Source organism: Nipponia nippon, unplaced genomic scaffold (genome assembly GCF_047370975.1).
Source record: "Nipponia nippon isolate SJK-2023a ecotype South Korea unplaced genomic scaffold, ASM4737097v1 scaffold_5, whole genome shotgun sequence".
NCBI classification, from domain to species: domain Eukaryota; kingdom Metazoa; phylum Chordata; class Aves; order Pelecaniformes; family Threskiornithidae; genus Nipponia; species Nipponia nippon.
This window is the reverse complement of record NW_028262369.1, coordinates 74713995-74733464: the sequence shown is the minus strand read 5'-3', so window position 1 is coordinate 74733464 and position 19470 is coordinate 74713995. Positions and strand designations below refer to the sequence as shown.

Below are 19470 nucleotides of genomic sequence, written 5' to 3'. Positions count from 1 at the left end.
ACATTACAGAGGAAGTCGCTCTTATGCTGTCTGAATGTGCTCCCCGCCCATCCCCCCCACCCCCAAAATAAAAAAGGCATGATACTAACATGCAACATCCTTGCATATGACTGAGTTTGAAGCATCACTTGGTGGTCCAACTCCTGCTCTATTTTCTGCACTGACACGGAATTCATATTCATTTCCTTCCAGGAGACCAGTTACTTTGCATCGAAGATCTGAAACTGGTTTCTTTGTTGCTCTGACCCATCTTAAACCTTTCTTTTCTCTTCTCTCCACATAGTAACCTGTGATTTCACTTCCACCATCATCTACCGGCCTTTTCCAGGTAACTGTGACAGTATTTTTAGTCACATTTGTTACTTCTGGTTTTCCAGGAGGGCCTGGGGGACCTGATAAGGAAGAAAAAAGTACTGTTAAAACAAAACTCAAGTAACTTCAGAGATTAATAAAAACACACTGGAACTTCTTAGCTTGTTCTACGTACCAAATCTATCCACCATTTTAACTGGTTCTGATTGTACTGGTTCACCCTTGCCATATTGATTTACTGCTGAGACACGGAAAACATATTCATTTCCTTGAATGAGCTTGCTAACAACATGCCTACAGCTTTCAATATTTTCAGCAACCAATGTCCAGAGCAGTCGGCTAGTTTCTCTCTTTTCAAGAACATATGATTTGACTGGTGATCCACCATCTTCTGCAGGAGGTGACCATGTAAGAGTTGCTTTTTCTGCTGAAACATTGCTGATCTCAATAGGCCCTGGAGGTCCTGGAACATCTAAAACTTTCACATGTATGCTCTCCTGCTTAGTGCCAAAGGGATTGGTTGCAGTAATTGTGTATTCTCCAGAATCTTTTCTGGCCGCATATTTGACAGTTAGAGTAGAAGAAGTTGGTGTGGTTTCAATGTGCACAAGTTCTGAAGGTCTAAAATCTTTTCCAGCTTTTGACCATGCAGAAGTTGGAGGTGGTTTGCCACGGATACTAATAGCAGACACTGTAATGGTGTCTCCTGCTTTTATCGTTAAACCTTCCTTCAAAGTAGGATCGATAACAATGCTTGGTGCCTCTGTCAAAACAAACAAACAAACAAACAAACAAACAAACAAAACCCCCCGATTATTATAACAAGAACACAGGGGGGAAAAAAGATTATTTGGTATTAATTATTCAAATAAATTTCTACATTTTTAATGCCATCTACATACCATACTCATCTTTGCATATTATGGTTCCTGTGGGTTCAGATGGAGGACTGATAGCTCCAGCAGTGTTTTTTGCTCTAATTCTGAACTCATATTTGGAGCCTTCAATGAGGTCAGTTACAGTAAATGCACAGTCTGGAACATTCACATGATTAGCTTTTGTCCAAGTCTTTGAGGGTAAATCACGCTTTTCAACAATATAGCCAGTTAACTTATGTCCACCATCATATTTTGGTTCTGTCCAAATAAGTGTCACTGAGTTCCTAGTTACATTGATAACCTCAGGTTTCCCAGGTGGGTCTAGAAGAAAAAATAATAAATAATAGTAAATCAAAAGTTATTTCAAATTTCAGAATTTTCCTTTTTATTCTCCTGATGACTTACCAATAGGATCAAGTGCCACAACTGGTTCAGATGGCAGACTTGGTTTACCTACTCCAGCCATATTGATTGCCATTACTCTGAATTCATATTCCAGACCTTCAGTTAACCCTGTCACTCTGAAATCTTTCATTCTTATTGGTGTTTTATTTGCTCTCTTCCACAGAAGACTATTTCTTTCTTTGACTTCAATGTGATAACCTAGAAGATAAATGGTGAGATGTAAATATGAGGGGTTTTCTGGAAATCTTCATTTCTTATAGCATTGTGAAACATCATACTGCCTGTATGGCATGTCACATAGGCATTGTGCAAGAGGAACACTGAAAACCAGACTAAGATATGTATGTGGACATACATTACAGATGTATTTAATTGCAATGATGAGATGTTTGTAAATGCAAATTGCTAATTTTACAGACCCAAGTAATGTAACATATAGGTGAGTTTGTTTTTCTTTCTTTAGTATTTTGGCTCTGTGTAAAAATATTGTTTCTCAGTTAGTCTTTTACCAACTTTTAAGTTAATTTTTTTAAAAAATTCATCATAGAGAAAGAGTAGGAAGTAAAACAGTGAAATTGATCAATCAATCAATCAATCAGTCAATCAGTCCCTCAATTTAAAACATAAACATCGGATAGTTTTATCTTACCTGATGACAGAGAGAAAGAACTATTAAGAACTGAAATACTAGGGAGGCTTTTGGGTATATACCTGTGATTGGTGAGCCTCCAGTTCTTCTGGGATCAGTCCAAGTTAAAGCTACAGATTCATGCCGAACATCAACAATGTTGGGAGGTGGAGGAGCATCTGGCACATCTAAACAACATAAAAAAATGCAGTAAGATTAAAAATATATACCACTCCTAAAATATTTTCTTCAGTTTTGAAAATTATAATAGATACTTACCAAATGGATGTTTTGCAATGACAGGGTCAGATTTAAGACCTTCACCTACTCCGTATTTATTTTCAGCCCTGATTCTGAATGTATATTCATTTCCTTCATGAAGTCTTGTAACTCTAAACATCGTTTTCTGGACTGCAGAGGCACAAGTCACCCACTTATTGTTTACATTATCTCTCTTCTCTAGGACATAGTTAGTGATTTCTGAACCACCATCGTCTTTTGGAGGGCCCCACTTTAAGGTTATGGCATCGGCTGTGACTTCTTCAAATTTCACTGGACCTGTTGGTATGCCAGGTTTGCCAACAACTTTCACAGAAATAGTGCCTTCCTTGCTGCCAACAACATTCTTCAGAGTTATTGTGTATTTTCCAGCATCAGCTTTCTGGCAGTCATGTACTACAAGTGTGGTGTTAACTGCTGTAGATTCAAATGCAACTCTTCCACTCTCAGTAAGTGCCTGGTCTTCATCTTTCTTCCAAGTTACAGTTGGCACAGGTTTGCCTTTAATTGGGATTTTAAGACGGAAATTGCTACCTTCTTTAGCTATATAGCACAAATCAGGTAGATCTCTTAAATCAAGATCAGGTGCCACTGTAAAAATAAAAGAAACCAATTATTCCACTATGCATAAACTCTGTGATAAACTTAAGATGCTGTTTTAAAGGCATCTGATTTGTATGTATGCATAATAATGATAGTAAGCATATAATAAATGTAATTTGGGTAAGTGAAGCATTAAGTTAATGATCTTAAGTTGCTTCTTACCAACATCATCTCTTGCCACAATTGTGAGCTCTGTTGGAGTTCCATATCCAGCATCATTCTGGGCTCTCACTCTGAAAGTGTATTCTTGTCCTTCTTTTAGGTCTCTCATTGAAAAATGGAGGTTCTTTGCCCGCATGACTTCTTGCCATTTATCTTCACCAATCAGGACCTCGACAACATATGCAAAAATACGGCTTCCACCATCACTGATAGGTTTTTTCCATACTAAATTGCATGATGATTTTGTTACAGCTGAAGCTTTTAGATCCACAACTGGCCCAGGTGTTTCTAGAAGAAAGAAAAGCATAGTAAGTGTCCATTCAAGCTAAAAATAAAAATGATTTGAATACCAAAATAGGCGAAATGGATTCATTTTTCTTACCAGAAGCTTTAACAGCATCACGAGTTTCACAGGGGTCACCAATACCATACTCATTTTCAGCAAAAACCCTGAAGAAGTACGATTTGCCTTCTTCTAAGTTAGTTATCCTGCAGCTTGTCTTTGGACATTCTGTTGTTACTGTGGACCATGACTTTCTTTCTGCATCACGTTTTTCAACGATGTAATTTGTGATTGGACTGCCACCATCTATTAGCGGAGGTTCCCATGTAATGAAGGCAGAATCCTTAGATGCTTCCTTTACAATCAGGTTAATTGGAGGGCCTGGAGTATCTAGATAAACACAACCCCACATTTGATTTAGTAAACAAAATACAAAAAATTATCAGTTAAAAAGTTAACAACTATATTATAATGGGGAAAACCATGACACTTACCAAGTACTTTTACAACAATGGTGTATGCCTTTTTGCCACAGATGTTCTCCAGACTGAGGACGTATTTTCCAGCATCATATTTGTTTACATTTTCACAACGCAGGAAGGTATCAAAATCAGTTGACTTGATGTCTAATCCTTGTCTATCTCGTAGGTTGGCACCCACTTTAGACCATGTAATCTTCGGAGGTGGACGTCCTCTTACTGGCACATAAAGTCTCATTGTGACTCCAGCACGCAACACAAGGACTTTCCTTAGTTCAGCATCAAGTTCTCCTTCAGGAGGAACTGTGTGTTTAACAAAAAAACATGCAATTAAAACATCATCTTGAAGACTATCACTAAAGTTACTGTGACAAAAAGAGTCCCTCTTTACTGGCATTTCACTAGATTAACCAACTTGTTCTCATGCCCGTGATGATGTCAGTGAGTTAGCGTCCTGACTCCCATTTCAAGATCATTTGCAAACTTGGCATTTTCTTGCACTGATTTCACTTCCTTTTTTTCTGCCTTTTACCATTTATATTACTTATCATATGAAGAAGTCTCCTATTTCCTCTAGAAATCAAAGGAGTTTCAAAGCCTCCTGGACTGTACTGCTTATCTTGAATCAAGAGTTCTGTGAAGCAATGCTTTTGTACATACAGCAAAATGCATACAGAAGCCAGTATGGCTCTTAAGGAATAAGTGTCATACAATTAAACAGTGTGCCACACAGATGCTTAGAATAGTAATCTTGGCTTCAAATTATTTAGAAGACATGAAGAAGACTGAAAGTTTTAAGAACAGAAGAGAGATCTGAAAAGTCTAATTTTAGGATTAGAGAAAGAAAAAATTCTTGAAGACCCAAAATAGGAGGCAGAAGAGTATCTAGCATGCAAATGAAAAAAGCAGACACCAGTCAGATTCTACTCAGTTCCTAACTGCCCTGTTCTCTTCCAAATTAGCCACATTTAGCCTACATTTTTTGAAAAATTACATATTCCAAATTTATCTGCTTCTGTAATATGTGACAAACCCCGTCTTTGGAACTCATCCCATGAATTAAAGCAAAAGTCAACAAGCTAATTTGTTTTCAGTGAACATACTTAAAATGTCTTTGGCAGTGTGTTTATCAGGAACGTCACTTGGATCACTGTATCCAATCTTATTGACAGCATAAACACGGAACTGGTACTCTGTATCTTCTATCAGCCCTGTTACCACAAATCGCGTAGCCTGTAAGTTCTTGGGTAGATTGCATCTGACCCAGTTGTCTGTGTCAGCTCTTTTTGCTTCCACTAGATAACCAATAATAGGGCTTCCTCCATCATATGCTGGTTTGCTCCATGACAGGCTTATCGAATTACGAGTAGTATCAACCACTTTTGGGAAAGCAGGTGGGCCAGGAGGATCTGAGAATTAAAATAACATAAAGTTATTGTACCAAATGCTGTACAAAAGTATTTGGAAATAACCACGGAAAATACCTGAGACTTTTAGCTTACATTGAGGATCACGAGCGTACACTGCTTTAGATGGTGCGCTAGGCTTGCCAGGTCCAGCCTTATTCAATGCTATCACCCGGAACTCATATTCTGTTCCTTCTTGCAGTCCAGTAGCCTTAACAGTTCTTTCAATTACAGGTTTTCTGTTTACCTTTGTCCAGTTAAGAGCCTTAGTTTCACGCTTCTCAAGTATATAACCAGTTATTGGGGATCCACCATCACTAGCTGGTGGCTTCCAGCTAACAGTCATAAAGTCTTTCGTTACATTGCTAATTATCGGTGGATCACAAGGTCCGGGTACATCTGTGAAGATTTATTTGAAAGTTATGTTCACATTCATAAATGTACACAAAAAAACAGTGACTAATGAAGCTATCCCACAAAGCACTTACCATATGGATTCTTAGCAACTGCTGGTTCAGTCAAGATAGGGTCTCCAACACCATATTTGTTTTCAGCACATATGCGGAACTGATACTCATGTCCTTCTATTAGTTTCTCCACTGTGCAGCTTGTAATGGGTACATTGGCACTGACTTGGGCCCAGTTTGGTCTGCTTGTTTCACGCTTGTCCACAATGTAGTTAGTAATTTCTGAACCTCCATCTTCCAGAGGAGGTTCCCAAGAAAGCATTGCATGATCTGCATACATATGTTTGATTTTAACGGAGGCCGGTGGACCAGGCTTATCTAGAAGAATTAACATCACATTGTTATAGCTCTATTTCTTGATATATCATTTAACTACAAATGTATTTATTAACAGTCTTTAGCTTACCAAGTACTTTAAGCTTAATGGTTGCTGACTTTGATCCACTTGCATTTTCAGCAGTAATAGTATAGTCTCCTGTTTGCTTTCTGTTGACACTGAATAACTCAACTGTAGCAAGATTTCTCTTAGTGGTGATCTTAACACCTTCAGATGGCTTTAAGACTTCTCCTTCTTTCTTCCAGGTGATTGTTGGCATTGGCTTGCCATATACATTTGCCTCCAGGCGCACATTAGTTCCAGCTTTTACTGTAAGCTGTGATTGCATAGACAGATCCAACTCTATTCTGGGGGGAACTGAAAGGGAAGAGCCCAAGAGTTAATCAGTCTAGTAAGAGATAAACATCTCATTCTTCACATGAGTGTTAGTTCAATATGCACAGGTTCTTATCAGAGTTCTCAAATTCTTTTACATTTCTTACCATTTTCTGGATGAATGGTCACTGGATCAGAAGGTTCTGAAGGTCGGCTAATGTTAACTGCTGTCTTGGCAATTGCTCTAAATTGATACTGAGCATTTTCTTCCAAATCAGTAGCAGTGTACTCTTCTAGGGGTATTTGATGTGGAGTTGTATTGCACCGAACCCACTTATCACCAGGTAATTTGCAAGCTTCAACAAAGTAGCCAATAAGTTTGCTACCACCATCATGCTTTGGCCTTGTCCATACCAGTGATACAGTACTCTTAGTCACATCAATAACTTCAGGTTTTCCAGGGGGATCTAAGGCAAATAAGATCATGTTATAGTCTGTTTTGTCAGAAAAGCTAACATATTAAAAAAATGGCTCTAATGGTGGTGGATCCTATTTACAGCATACCCACACAATGCACTCACAGTGCAGTCACAGTAAACATGAAAATATAAACATAAAGGCACACTGAAGATCATAAAGAGTTGCAGATATACTGAAAATGACCATAAAACCAGCAGTATGTTGCAAATTATTGGTATGTTTCGCTTACCAACTGGTGCTCTTGCTGTGACAAACTCAGTTGGTTTACTAGGTTTACTTGCTCCAGCTCTGTTCAATGCATAAATTCTGAATGTATACTCAAGACCTTCGATGAGCCCCACACAAGGGTATTCTGTGGAGCGCACAGCTGTGTCGTTAGCTTTCACCCACAGTAAGCTGTTCCTTTCTTTGCGCTCAATGAGATAACCAGTGATTGGACTGCCTCCATCACTATCTGGTTTATCCCAGGCAACAAAAATGCAGTCCTTATTGACCTTGGTAACACGTGCATTCTTTGGTTCACTAGGAACATCTAGAAAGAAATACAAAGGTGGATATCAATTGCATGCTTTCTTACTAGGAGGACTAAAAAGAGAAATGCTACTATCAAAAACTGACATACCAAATGGGAACCTTGCAATCATTTTGTCAGAAGTAAGCGGCTCAGAAATCCCAAAACGATTTTCAGCACGAACGCGGAACATATACTCTTCTCCAGGAATCAGTTTTCCAATTCTGCAGCTTGTCTTTGTGACAGAAGCTAAAGCTGTTACCCAGTCTCCTCGGCTTACATCACATTTCTCAACTACATAGTTGGTAATGTTACTGCCACCATCTTCAAGAGGTATATGCCATGCAAGAGTGCAAGCATCAGCATCTATTTCAGAAATATCAAATGGAGGCTGTGGTGGACCTGGTTTATCTGCACAAAAAAGTATATTAAGAAAAAAGGGATGAAAGAAAATGGCAACCACTGGAATATATCAAAACTAGTTTTGTATAAAGCTGGCTTTAAAAGTAATCAAATGGAACATACCCATGACTATCACTCTGATTTTCTGACTATCAGTACCAGAGCTATTTTCTGCAGTAAGAGTGTAAAAATCAGAATCTTTTCTAGTCACATCCTTAATGATAAGAACAGAAGACTTTTCTGCTTTATGCACAGCAAGGCGACTGGATGTAAGTACATCTTGATCTCCTTTCAACCATTTACAGACTGGCTGAGGCTTCCCATATACATGAGCTTCAATTCTCAGTTTCTTTCCAGCTTTAATGTGAACATGATCAGGCATCAGGATCTTAGGTGGGACTGAAAAAAAAAATCACATACAGACATATAAATTCAACTTCTGTGACATATTAATTTACTTTTTCTTATGTTTGCATGTGAAAGTTCTCTGCTTCTTTCTCAAGTGGAATCACCCATAGGAATGAGTTGATAATTTTTAATTTAGGTTCCACTTATGGACAACTAGAGATTCTGCAGTGGGCAATATCTATTCCAGTCTTACTTTTACATTCTTGTACAGTTTATAAGAGAATATTTTTGAGTTTGGATTGCCTTCTCACATGTTTATGTAGAGACTTGTGCACTATTAATGCATGACACATAATTCCTCTTTGTATCTGGAACTTGCTGTTGCTCACTTATTGCTGACTTTCTACAAGACAAAGATGAAGGAGCAGAAAAGAAAGACTGAAGTTCTTGCTGAACTAAACCTGTTTTCACGGTCAACCTTTTTATACCCTTGAATTATTCTTCAAGTAGAGCCCCTTCTCCTATTTGTTCTTTTGCACAAAATCTTTCTGATTTCTTCCAGAAGAAACCTGGCAGTATGTTTTGTTTACTTTTCTTCCTGCCATTGGCTAGTTTCCATTCTATTTTGCTCCTGTACCTCTCTCTTCCTCTTTCCATGTCACAAATGAAGAAGGTTCTTCTCATCTGCCCCTTACCCGTATGTCTTCCTGTGCCTCAGGGACCCTGCCACCATAATTAGGCCAACCTGTCCTCCCTAACTTTCACTTTACATTCTCAAGCAACTCTACAATATAAACAACTTGTTTTCTTTTATCTTAAAACAGCTCCTACTTTTGGCCCCATTTATCTCTCAGACTACCACTCTGACTCTTTCTCTTTCATTTTAAGTTAATTGAAGATATTTGTTATTTCTCCTTAGTTCCTCTTTTCTGGTTCCAACTGAAACCATACCTGCAAAACTCTTTAATAATTCTGAATTAGTGGTCAACTGTCATCCTTTCTGACCTGTCAAAATATTCAATACAGTTAACCATAATGCTCCAGACGGCTTCATAAAGCATATGCCTTTTTGGGACTCACTCAAAGAACTGGAATTCTTGCTCATTTCATTATTAAAGCAGAATATTGCAACATAGGAAGTATTTAAATTGTTACTTACTGAGTTGTTCTTTAATTTCAAATACTCCTTCAGTTTCTCTTGGCAAGCTTACTCCTACAGCATTTCTAGCTGCCACTCTAAACTTGTACTTCTTTCCCTCTTTCAGACCAGCTACAACAATGGAGAGATCTTTAATAACTGAATATTCTGTCCAGCGATCTGCTGGTTGCTCATCTTCTTTGTAGCTAACAATGTAACCATCAACTTTAGAGCCTCCATCACGCAGTGGTGGCAGCCAGCCTAAAGTAGCACTGTTCTTTGTAATTTCAGTAACTTCAAGTTTTCTTGGTGGATCAGGTTCACCTTTCAGGGGAAAAAAAAAAAAAGAAAGAAATATATTAAACATTGAATTTCCAAGATTTTCTGACTATTGAATACTTGTTGAATTATTGGATGCTATCTATGCTAACTCAATAAGGACAATACGGAAAAAAGCAAAATTCTTAATAGTTGCAAAGGTACTATATTCTTAGATTGTAATATTTGAAAGAAACTGACACAGAAATATTTATGTTTATCATTGAGTCACTGGTAGCATTGTCCAATTTAGAAATACCAACTTTCCAAAAATGCAAAGTCTTATTAGAATTAGAGAAAAACCATAAAATGTGTATAAAGGCATACTTACTTAGGGGATCTGTTGCTAGAACTGGTTTTGGTATGTCACTCGGAACACCTGACCCATATTCATTAACTGCTGTTACTCTAAAGAAATATTCAGTTCCAGGCACAAGGTTAGCTATTTGGAAACTAGTTTTCTTTAGTTCTGCAGTGACTGTTCCCCAGGTCTTCCTGTCAGCCTCACGTTTCTGCAGGATGTAATGAGTCACTGGGCTACCACCATCATTCTCTGGAGGTGCCCATGAAAGATGGCATGACATCTTGGTGACATCTGAAACCTTGAAGTCTGACACAGGTCCAGGAGTATCTATAAAGAAATTTCAATTTATGTTAGTCTTTTCTTCTTTAGTAAGTTAAAATTAAAGGGGGCTAACAGCTTCCTATACAGGGAGAGTTAGTGTTAGCTGATAGAGTTGTGCTCAAAAACTGCAGCACCTGGGGGTCATAAAAATTCCTGCAGTGAACATTCAATATAGTTAAAAAATTGTCTAGAGGTATTTCTCTCATTACTTACCCAGAACTCTGACGTTCACAAATACAGCCTTTTCTCCAGCTGCATTAACAAGTGTCAGGGAATATTTGCCTGAGTCATCACGTGTTGAATCGGGGATGACACAGAAGGCCATAGTGTCAACCAGATCAACTTGTCCTTTTCTGATAACATTATCAACACCCATTCTCCTCCAGGTGACTTTTGGTGCTGGACGACCCCTAACAATGGCAAAAAGTCTAATAGGGCATCCTGCCCTGACTGTGACTAACTTTCTCATGCTTGCATCCAACTCAATCTCCGGAGGTTCTGAAAGGCAAAATTAAAGAAATAAAATGCCAAGTTTAGCACATGAAATAAAATAAAACCAGAGCAAATAAAGATTGTATGTAAATATTCATAAAAAGGATGGGAAAAATCACCAAGTATTTCTTTGGGAGACACAGCTTCTTTCAGTTCAGCTGGTCGGCCAAGGCCAACCTGGTTTTGGGCAGAAACTCTGAACTCGTATAATTGATTCTCATCCAGGCTGGTGGCTGTAAATTCTGTATGAATAACTTGGGCAGCAACATTGCATCGCTTCCATCCTGCTTCAGGATCAGCACCCTCAACTTTTGGTCTAATTTCCACAACATATCCAATAATTGGAGCACCCCCATCATACACTGGTTTTCCCCAGCCAAGGGTTATGGAACTCTTTGTGCTATCAACCACTCTCAAGTTTGTGGGAGGACCAGGTGGTTCTGAAAGACAATAAAAATTACAGATAAGAACACAGTTGTGCAATTCAGCAATCTGTTATGTTAACATTAAAACAAAATGCAGTAGAATACAGTGGTATGATACCTATTGGGTCTTTTGCTACTACAGGTCTTGATGGCAAGCTTGGTTCTCCAAGTCCAACTTCATTTTCGGCACTAACGCGGAACTGGTATTCATGACCAGGGATGAGATTAGTAACCTTCTTGCGTCTCTCTGGGATTGCAGTCTTAGTAACAGGAACCCATCTTAATGATCGTTTCTCTTTCTTCTCTAAAATGTATCCTGTAATTGATTTGCCACCATCATATTCTGGTGGATTCCAAACTACAGTCATCTCTTCTTTGCTAACTCTTGTGACATCTGGAGGGTCAGGGCGTCCAGGTCTGTCATATTTTGTTTTTGCAATAATTGGGTGTGTTTCTGTTGGTGGACCAGTGCCCATTTTATTCTCTGCACGAACTCTGAATATATATTCATTACCTTCAATGAGGCGTGTCACATTTGCATAGTTTGTTAGGACAGAGGAAGAGTATGTAGACCAAACCATACGCTTGCTTTCACATTTTTCCAGGATGTAATTCTGTATTTCACAACCACCATCATCTTCTGGAGGGTCCCAAGTAACAGTACATCTGTCACTTGAAATGTCAGTGACTTTCAAGTTTCTTACAGGACCTGGTTTATCCAAGACAATAACAGTAGCGTATGCTACGAAACTACCAGCTGTGTTAGTTGCAGTAATCACATATTTCCCACCATCACTACGCCTTGATTTTGTGAGAACAAACTTAGATGTGTCAGAAGTTGTTTCAATACTGACTCTTGGAGATCTGGTTAGATCTGTGGCATCTTTGTCTTTTGTCCATACAACTTCAGGCTGTGGTTTTCCTCTGACTCCAGCCTCAATTCTAATTGTGTCACCTGCTTTCACAGTTAGCACCCCACTTAACTTCAAGTCTAGCACTGGTTTCTGCAGATCTTCCTTCACAACAACTTCAGCTGTTCTTACCCAGTCACTTTCACCTGCCTCATTCTTGGTTTGAACTCGGAACTGGTAAATCTTATTTTCAACACATTTATCTACCATGTAGTGTGTTTCCTTAATGCTGCCTTTGTGAACCCTTTCCCATTCATCTGAATCTTTCAGTTTTCTCTCAACATGATAACTTAAATTGGGACTTCCACCATCATAATCTGGCCTTCTCCATTTCAGATACACGAATGTCTTTCCTTTCTCTGCGATATGAAGATTTTCTGGCTCTCCAGGCTTGTCAATAGGATTGATGGCAAGGATGGGAGTCTTGGTCTCAATGCAAGGACCTGGACCTATTTTGTTTTCTGCACAAACTCTGAAGAAGTATTCACGGTTCTCTATAAGATTTGCCTTTACTAATCGTTTAGTGATATCAGAGGAGACAATTGACCATCCCCTCTGGTTTGGTTGACGGTACTCTACTATGTAATTTGTAATTTCAGAGCCACCATTATCCACTGGACTCTCCCAAGCGATCATACAAGAATCTTTTGTGACATAGCTTATTTTCAGGTTCTGACATGGTCCAGGTCTGTCAAGTACATTAACAACAGCAAAAGCTTGAGCATGTCCACAGCTGTTCTTAGCTGCTATTATATATTTGCCATGATCAGATCTTTTGGCTTCTTTCACTTGCAGTTCAACATTAGGTAGATCATGGACTATTTCAACACGCTTTTCTTGGACTAGTACTTTGCCGTCTTTAGACCATGTTATGTCAGGATCTGGCCTGCCTTTTACTTTACCAGTTATACGGATTGTTTGGCCTACTCGGACAGTAATTAAGTCTCGACAGGTCACATCTAGGCTTACTTCTGGAGGAGAAAGAATATCCTTTGCAAGTACAGTTTCTGCCAGTTCTCTTGGTTCTCCTTCTCCCACAATGTTGACAGCTTTTATGCGGAATTTATATTCATTTCCTTCTATTAACCCAGGTACTCTGAAAGCACACTGTCTAATGAGTTCATCCTTATTAATCCTATTCCACTGTGTGGTTCCAGTTTTCTGACATTCCACAATGTATCCCAGAATTGGGCTGCCACCATCTTTGAGGGGCTTTGTCCACACAAGATCAGCTGTTTCTTTGGTTTTATCTTTTAATTTTGGATTTATAGGTGGTCCAGGAGGAGTGATAGGACGTGACGCTTTTATTGGATCAGAGCTTGGAGATGGTTTGCTTAAGCCCACCATATTTTCTGCAAAAACTCTGAATTCATATGTGTTGCCTTCAAAAAGACCAGTGACTCTGTATTTCATATCAAGTATTGGTGTCTTATTAACACGCACCCATTTACCAGATGCTTCCCGACGTTCAAGTATATAACCAGTTATTGGAGTTCCACCATCAGATTTTGGTAGGGTCCAAGACACTGTTGCAGCACTTTCTGTAATATCATAAACAGTTGGTTTACCAGGTGGGGATGGTGGATCAAACATATGTTTAGCAACTGTTGGTTCTGAATCAAGGGGTGCACCAATGCCTATCTTATTTTCTGCCCGAACACGGAAAATATATTCACAGCCTTTCTGCAGTCGTGGAATCTTAATTTTTGTGTGACTTGTTCCAGAGCTAACCACTCCCCAAGTTTCTTTCTTTGATTGACGCTTCTCAACAATATAATTTATTATAGGACTCCCACCATCATCTCTAGGAGGGCGCCAAGAAATAACCATATGTTCTGGTGTTACTTCAAGAATATTAATAGGACCAGTTGGTGGGCCAGGAACATCCAAAACTGTAAGATGCAGAGCAACAGTTTTGCTGCCAGCTGCATTAGATACTGTGAGTAGATATTCTCCTGTGTCTTTTCTTATACAGTCTTTGATGGTAAGTACAGTGGAATAATCATCAGTCTCAATCTTGTGTCTGCCATCTGTTTTAATTTCAGTGCCATCAGTAGCCCATTTTGCAGTGGGAACTGGAACACCTCTCATAATCGCTGGAAGTCTCACTGTGGTGCCAGCTTTAACAACAAGACCTTCAATTAGCTTCACATCTAGTTCCACGGATGGAGGTACTGAAATGAGAGAAAAACAGAAATTACCTTTTCAGGGGAAATGCTTAAAGAAAGAGAGAAAAAAATCAGTGAAACAACATGAAAAACTAAAAATTACCTAGTTTTTCTTGACACTCTATTGGTATAGTTGTATCTGGAAGGCTAAGACCAACAATATTCTGAGCCTTCACACGGAACTTATATATTTTTCCTTTTTGTAGGCCTGTAACAACACAGTCTAGCATGGGGACTGTCTGGAACTTTGTCCACTCATCTGCACCATCTTCTTGATATTCCACCAAATATCCAGTTATCTCAGCACCACCATCACGATCTGGTCGATTCCAAACAAGGGAAACTTCAGTCTTGTCAACATCTACATGATGCAGATTCTTTGGTGGCCCAGGAGGATCTTGTAAAATACAAAACCAAAATGGTTACTAGGATGGCCAATCTATGGTAGCAGTGTACCATGTTCACATTAGTACCAACAAGATAATCTCAAAAATTACCAAGAACAATATGAACAAAACAAATCATATAACTGAAAAACACTTACGCAGTGGATCTATAGCTTTAATAGGCTTGAGTGTTTCCACATATGGACCTCTGCCGAACTGATTCTCAGCTGCAACTCGGAAGAGATACTGAGTGCCTTCTATCAGATATTTAGCCATGTGACTGCGTTTCTTGGAGGATGACGAGATGGCTACCCACTGTGCAGAAGCTACATCTTTCCTTTCCACCACATAGTTGGTAATGACAGAGCCACCATCATCTTCTGGTTCCATCCAAGTGAGATAGCAAGAATCACTTCTAACTTCACTGACTTGCAGATTTCTGGGTGGACCAGGCTTATCTAATATTGACAAAAATTGAATCTGTTATTTATTTGTTAACCAAAGCATTTTTTACAAGACTTAGTAAATTTCAAGAGAAATTAATATATTTCATGTAATTTTTAGTCCTTTTTCTACTGTGTTTCTTATAACTACGTTTATTAATATTTTCCAGACATTCCTTTATTTCTTAATCTCTAATTATAGAATAAAAACATGCAGTACAAAAGGAATGGCAAAAAGATTACCTAAGACAACAACTTTTACTGAAACAGTCTTTGAACCAGCTGGATTTTCAACTGTCAGGGAGTAAACTCCACCATCTTCATGGACAGTGTTACGAATTTCAAGTTTACTGCCAACTCCTGTGACCTCAATATCAGCTTTGGGTGAGACCTCATGATCTTCTTTCTTCCAAGAAACTTTTGGGAATGGAACACCTTTAATAACAGCACTAAGTCTCAGGGTATCTCCAGCTCTTACATGCTGTTCTCGGGCCATATTAGCATCAAGTATCAGCTCAGGAGGTTCTGGAATCAAAATTATATGTTTTTAGAAAATGAAGAAAAAAAAAAATCTCTTCTTAGGTAAACTTATCTGATTTTATTAAACTCACCAAGTCTGTCCTTTACTTCTACTGGATCAGGAACATAGGCTGGTTCAGATTCACCTGCTGCATTGACTGCCTTGACCCTGAACTTATAGGTCAAACCTTCAGTAAGGCCAGTGACTTTGTATTTTGTTTCAGGACAAGAATCTGCTGTAAGATTGGCCTTTTTCCATTCTTCGTCTCCAACTTTCTGGTACTCAACAAGGTAGCCAATTATCTTGCCATTACCATCATGGCGTGGTGGTTGCCAAGATAAATCAACTGAATTTTTAGTTTTATCTATTGCTTCCGGATTAACAGGTGGACTTGGTTTTGCTGTTAAAAAAGCAGAAAAAGAAAGAAATGGGAAAAAAAGGAAACTATTAGAATTATTTTCTAACTGAAATGAAGAGTGCATTAAAATTTCAATGAGAAATGAAATTTAATACTTTACCGATTGGATCTCTAGCAAAAATTGGCTTTGATGGTGGACTAGGATCACCAATGCCAATTTCATTTTCTGCTGAAACACGGAATTCATATTGACAGCCTTCAAGGAGGTCAGGTACTTTGAACTGAGTACTGGGGAAAATTGGGTCTTTGGTAACTCTGACCCATCTTGTAGCCATTGTTTCCTTCTTTTCTACAATATAGTTTGTTATTGGCTTGCCTCCATCATATGGTTTGTTCCAAACCACTACTGCAGAGTCTTTGGTAACATCCTTAATGATTGGTTGCTCAGGTGCATCAGGAACACCTGGGGGAAAAAAAAAAAGAGTTTATGAGCACTACAAACAGTAAAGATTAAAGTATCAAAGTAAGATAGCAAATGAATAACATACGGAAACGGTCCTTGGCTTTCATCTCATCAGAGATGAGAGGATCACTTATGCCGTAAAGATTTTCAGCATAAATTCGAATTTGATATTCTCTTCCTTCGAGCAGCTTAGGAATTTTGCATGTTGTCTTAACTGTAGCGGATGTAACTGGCATCCACATGTCTCTGTGTGCATCCTTCTTCTCAATAATGTAGTTTGTAATTTCACTGCCTCCATCATCTAATGGAGGTTTCCAGGAAACTATCATATGATCTTTATGAACTTCATCAAATATAACTGGGCCTACTGGAGGTGATGGGCGATCTGTTTAAGAAAAAATAAAGCATACCCACACTTTTATATGAACTTCACATAATGACATAGATTAAACAGTGTCAATACAGTAAATATTTTATGAAATTAGAAGCTTGGCATTACAATTTTAATAAGGAATCAAGACCTCAAGACTATTCCTCTTTAATACATGTTTGACTCACTGGACTTAATTCCTTAATGCTTATAAGGTATTTGGTGATTAAAATTTTCTACAGTGTTGACATTCTTTAAATGCATGTAGAGACATTACATTATTCATGCTGAATAAACTAAGCCAGAGTTAACTATGTACTCAAAATTAATCAATAGTATTTCAGTAAAAATGAGAATGCAGTAAATCAAATTATTGTAATAAAGAACACATTTTTATATTTACATTTTATATAATTCAATGAATTCTAAGCACTACTAAAAATAACAAACAATACTCAGTAAAACCTACCAACAACATTAACTTGACAAAATCCTTTTCTTGATCCTGTGCTGTTCTCTACAGTTACACAATATTTGCCTGAGTCTTCACGGACAGATTTTAGTATCCCCAAGCAAAGAGTTGTAGGAGTTGTCTTGATCTTTGTACGGTCATCTTCTTTCACAACAATATCATCCTTTAGCCAAGTAACCTTTGGTGCAGGCTTGCCTGAGTAACGTCCAGTCAGGCTGAAAGCTTCACCAACCCGAACAATGAGCTTGTCTCTAAAGTCAAGGTCAAGTGATGGAGGAGCTGAAAGACAATATTAAAAAACACAATGCTCACAAATGTCAGCAATATTAACAAGAAAAAGGAAGGAGTCAGTAAATGTAATCGCTGTTTTCAAAAGAAATATGAAAAAGATACATACCAATTTCATCCTTGCATGTGATTGGTTTTGTGCAAAATGATGGCTTGCCTTGCCCCACAATATTGCAAGCACTCACACGATACTCATAGGTGTCACCCTCTTTCAAGCCTTCTACAGTATATTTCCTATCAAGCATTTTCTCCTTTGTAACTTTATGGAATTTCTCTTTTCCAATGAGACGGCTCTCTAGAACGTACATGGTGATATCTGAGCCTCCATTATATTTTGGAGGGTTCCAAGTTAATGTAACAGAGTTCTTGGTAACTGCTTTTACTTCCAGGTCTTCTGGACGGTCAGGAACAGCTGTGAATAAACAAAAAAATATGGTAAATGCATTTTTCTGCATATTCATTTCATACGACAGTAATCCAAACCCGAAAGTATACTTACTTATTGGATCTCTAATGACAAGCTCTTTTGTTGTCTCTGTGAATGGACCCATGCCAATTATATTCTCAGCTGCAATTCGGAAAAAGTAGGCTTTCCCTTCAGTGAGTCCCTGAACAGTAGCATTCTGCCTTGTAACTGTGTAGCTTACTGGAGTCCAAGCTCTATGGTCAGATTCACGTTTTTCAATTATATAGTTGGTAATAGGAGAACCACCATCATCGTCTGGAGTAAACCATGTCAATTTACAAGAGTCATTGGTTAGGTTCTCAGTAAGGAATGGCATTCCAACTGGGCCTGGTACATCTGAAAGCAAAGAAGAAATGGAGTATTTAAGTATACATGCTGAATGTTGTGGAATTTTGCTTGTTCACAAGTACTGAAGTTGCTATTTACCTAGCACATCAACAATAATAGTCTTCTTCCGCTCACCACCGGCATTTTTAGCAAGAAGAGTGTATATACCCTGATGGCTCCTTTTGCAATTCTTGATGACCAAAGATGAACTAATAGCTGTTTCTTCAATTCTGGCTTCTTCTGGTAAAGCTTGGTCATCCCTGCTCCAAGTCACTGTTGGAGCTGGTTTTCCTGAGACATATGCTATGATCCGAATTACTCCTCCAGCATGAACAACAATTCTGTCCCGGACGCTTGCATCCAAATTAATATCAGGAGCCACTGTGGGAGGTGAACAAAAAAAATCAATGAATTTTTTTTCCTCATTTCGACTCAGAGGTACTAAAAATGTAAATGTAAATGATAAATACCAATTCTGTCCTTCATTTCAATAATGTCTGTAACTTCTCCAGGCTCTCCGATGCCAGCAGCATTCACTGCTCTAACTCTAAATTTGTAAAAACATCCTTCTTTTAATCCTGCCACAACGAACTTGGTTCCTCTAATTTCTTTATCTTTTACCTGGAAAAATATTATATCATCAGCTAACATCAAGGTATCATCAATCTCTTTGTGATGTTTGAAACAAATCTTAAATCAGATGTTGTTTCAGATTTACAGGCACAAGACAGTCTTAAACATACATGGATCTAGCTCACACAGAATTCTTCAGAATCTGTGTAAAGAAATACAGGACACGAACATACAAGCCATTCTGAAGATTCACCTTTTTGATAATTCTAACAGACAAGGATGTTACAGCAATTACAATAGTCTGTGGTCTCAGAAGAATTACATGTGCTATTGGACAAATAAACTCATATACATGAGACTGGCAAAAAAAAAAAAAAGGAATTCTTTGTTCTTTTTAAACCCCAATATGAAGCCATTTACCTGGAAACCGCA

The 19470-nt window shown here is 38.3% G+C and overlaps 1 protein-coding gene across 8 annotated transcripts in view; it reads right to left on the bottom strand.

Annotated features, from left to right (window-relative positions):
* LOC104010285 (titin) overlaps positions 1–19470 on the bottom strand; it is a 241808-nt gene that overhangs the window by 45465 nt on the left and 176873 nt on the right. For all 8 annotated transcript variants that reach the window (XM_087733441.1, XM_087733442.1, XM_087733443.1 and 5 more), the window contains 33 exons: positions 18936–19086; positions 18565–18846; positions 18172–18474; positions 17782–18084; positions 17382–17663; positions 16628–16927; positions 16240–16542; positions 15813–16121; positions 15445–15726; positions 14917–15216; positions 14476–14769; positions 11412–14378; positions 10988–11308; positions 10590–10874; positions 10083–10382; positions 9455–9757; positions 8071–8346; positions 7657–7956; positions 7264–7566; positions 6722–7021; positions 6309–6596; positions 5924–6220; positions 5532–5834; positions 5133–5438; positions 4045–4332; positions 3650–3940; positions 3268–3555; positions 2503–3093; positions 2307–2411; positions 1596–1793; positions 1215–1511; positions 488–1075; positions 90–392 (listed from right to left, as the gene is read on the bottom strand). In XM_087733441.1, coding sequence (XP_087589567.1) covers positions 90–392; positions 488–1075; positions 1215–1511; positions 1596–1793; positions 2307–2411; positions 2503–3093; positions 3268–3555; positions 3650–3940; positions 4045–4332; positions 5133–5438; positions 5532–5834; positions 5924–6220; positions 6309–6596; positions 6722–7021; positions 7264–7566; positions 7657–7956; positions 8071–8346; positions 9455–9757; positions 10083–10382; positions 10590–10874; positions 10988–11308; positions 11412–14378; positions 14476–14769; positions 14917–15216; positions 15445–15726; positions 15813–16121; positions 16240–16542; positions 16628–16927; positions 17382–17663; positions 17782–18084; positions 18172–18474; positions 18565–18846; positions 18936–19086 — 12607 coding nt within the window. The remainder of the gene's footprint in view (positions 1–89; positions 393–487; positions 1076–1214; positions 1512–1595; positions 1794–2306; positions 2412–2502; positions 3094–3267; positions 3556–3649; positions 3941–4044; positions 4333–5132; positions 5439–5531; positions 5835–5923; positions 6221–6308; positions 6597–6721; positions 7022–7263; positions 7567–7656; positions 7957–8070; positions 8347–9454; positions 9758–10082; positions 10383–10589; positions 10875–10987; positions 11309–11411; positions 14379–14475; positions 14770–14916; positions 15217–15444; positions 15727–15812; positions 16122–16239; positions 16543–16627; positions 16928–17381; positions 17664–17781; positions 18085–18171; positions 18475–18564; positions 18847–18935; positions 19087–19470) is intronic.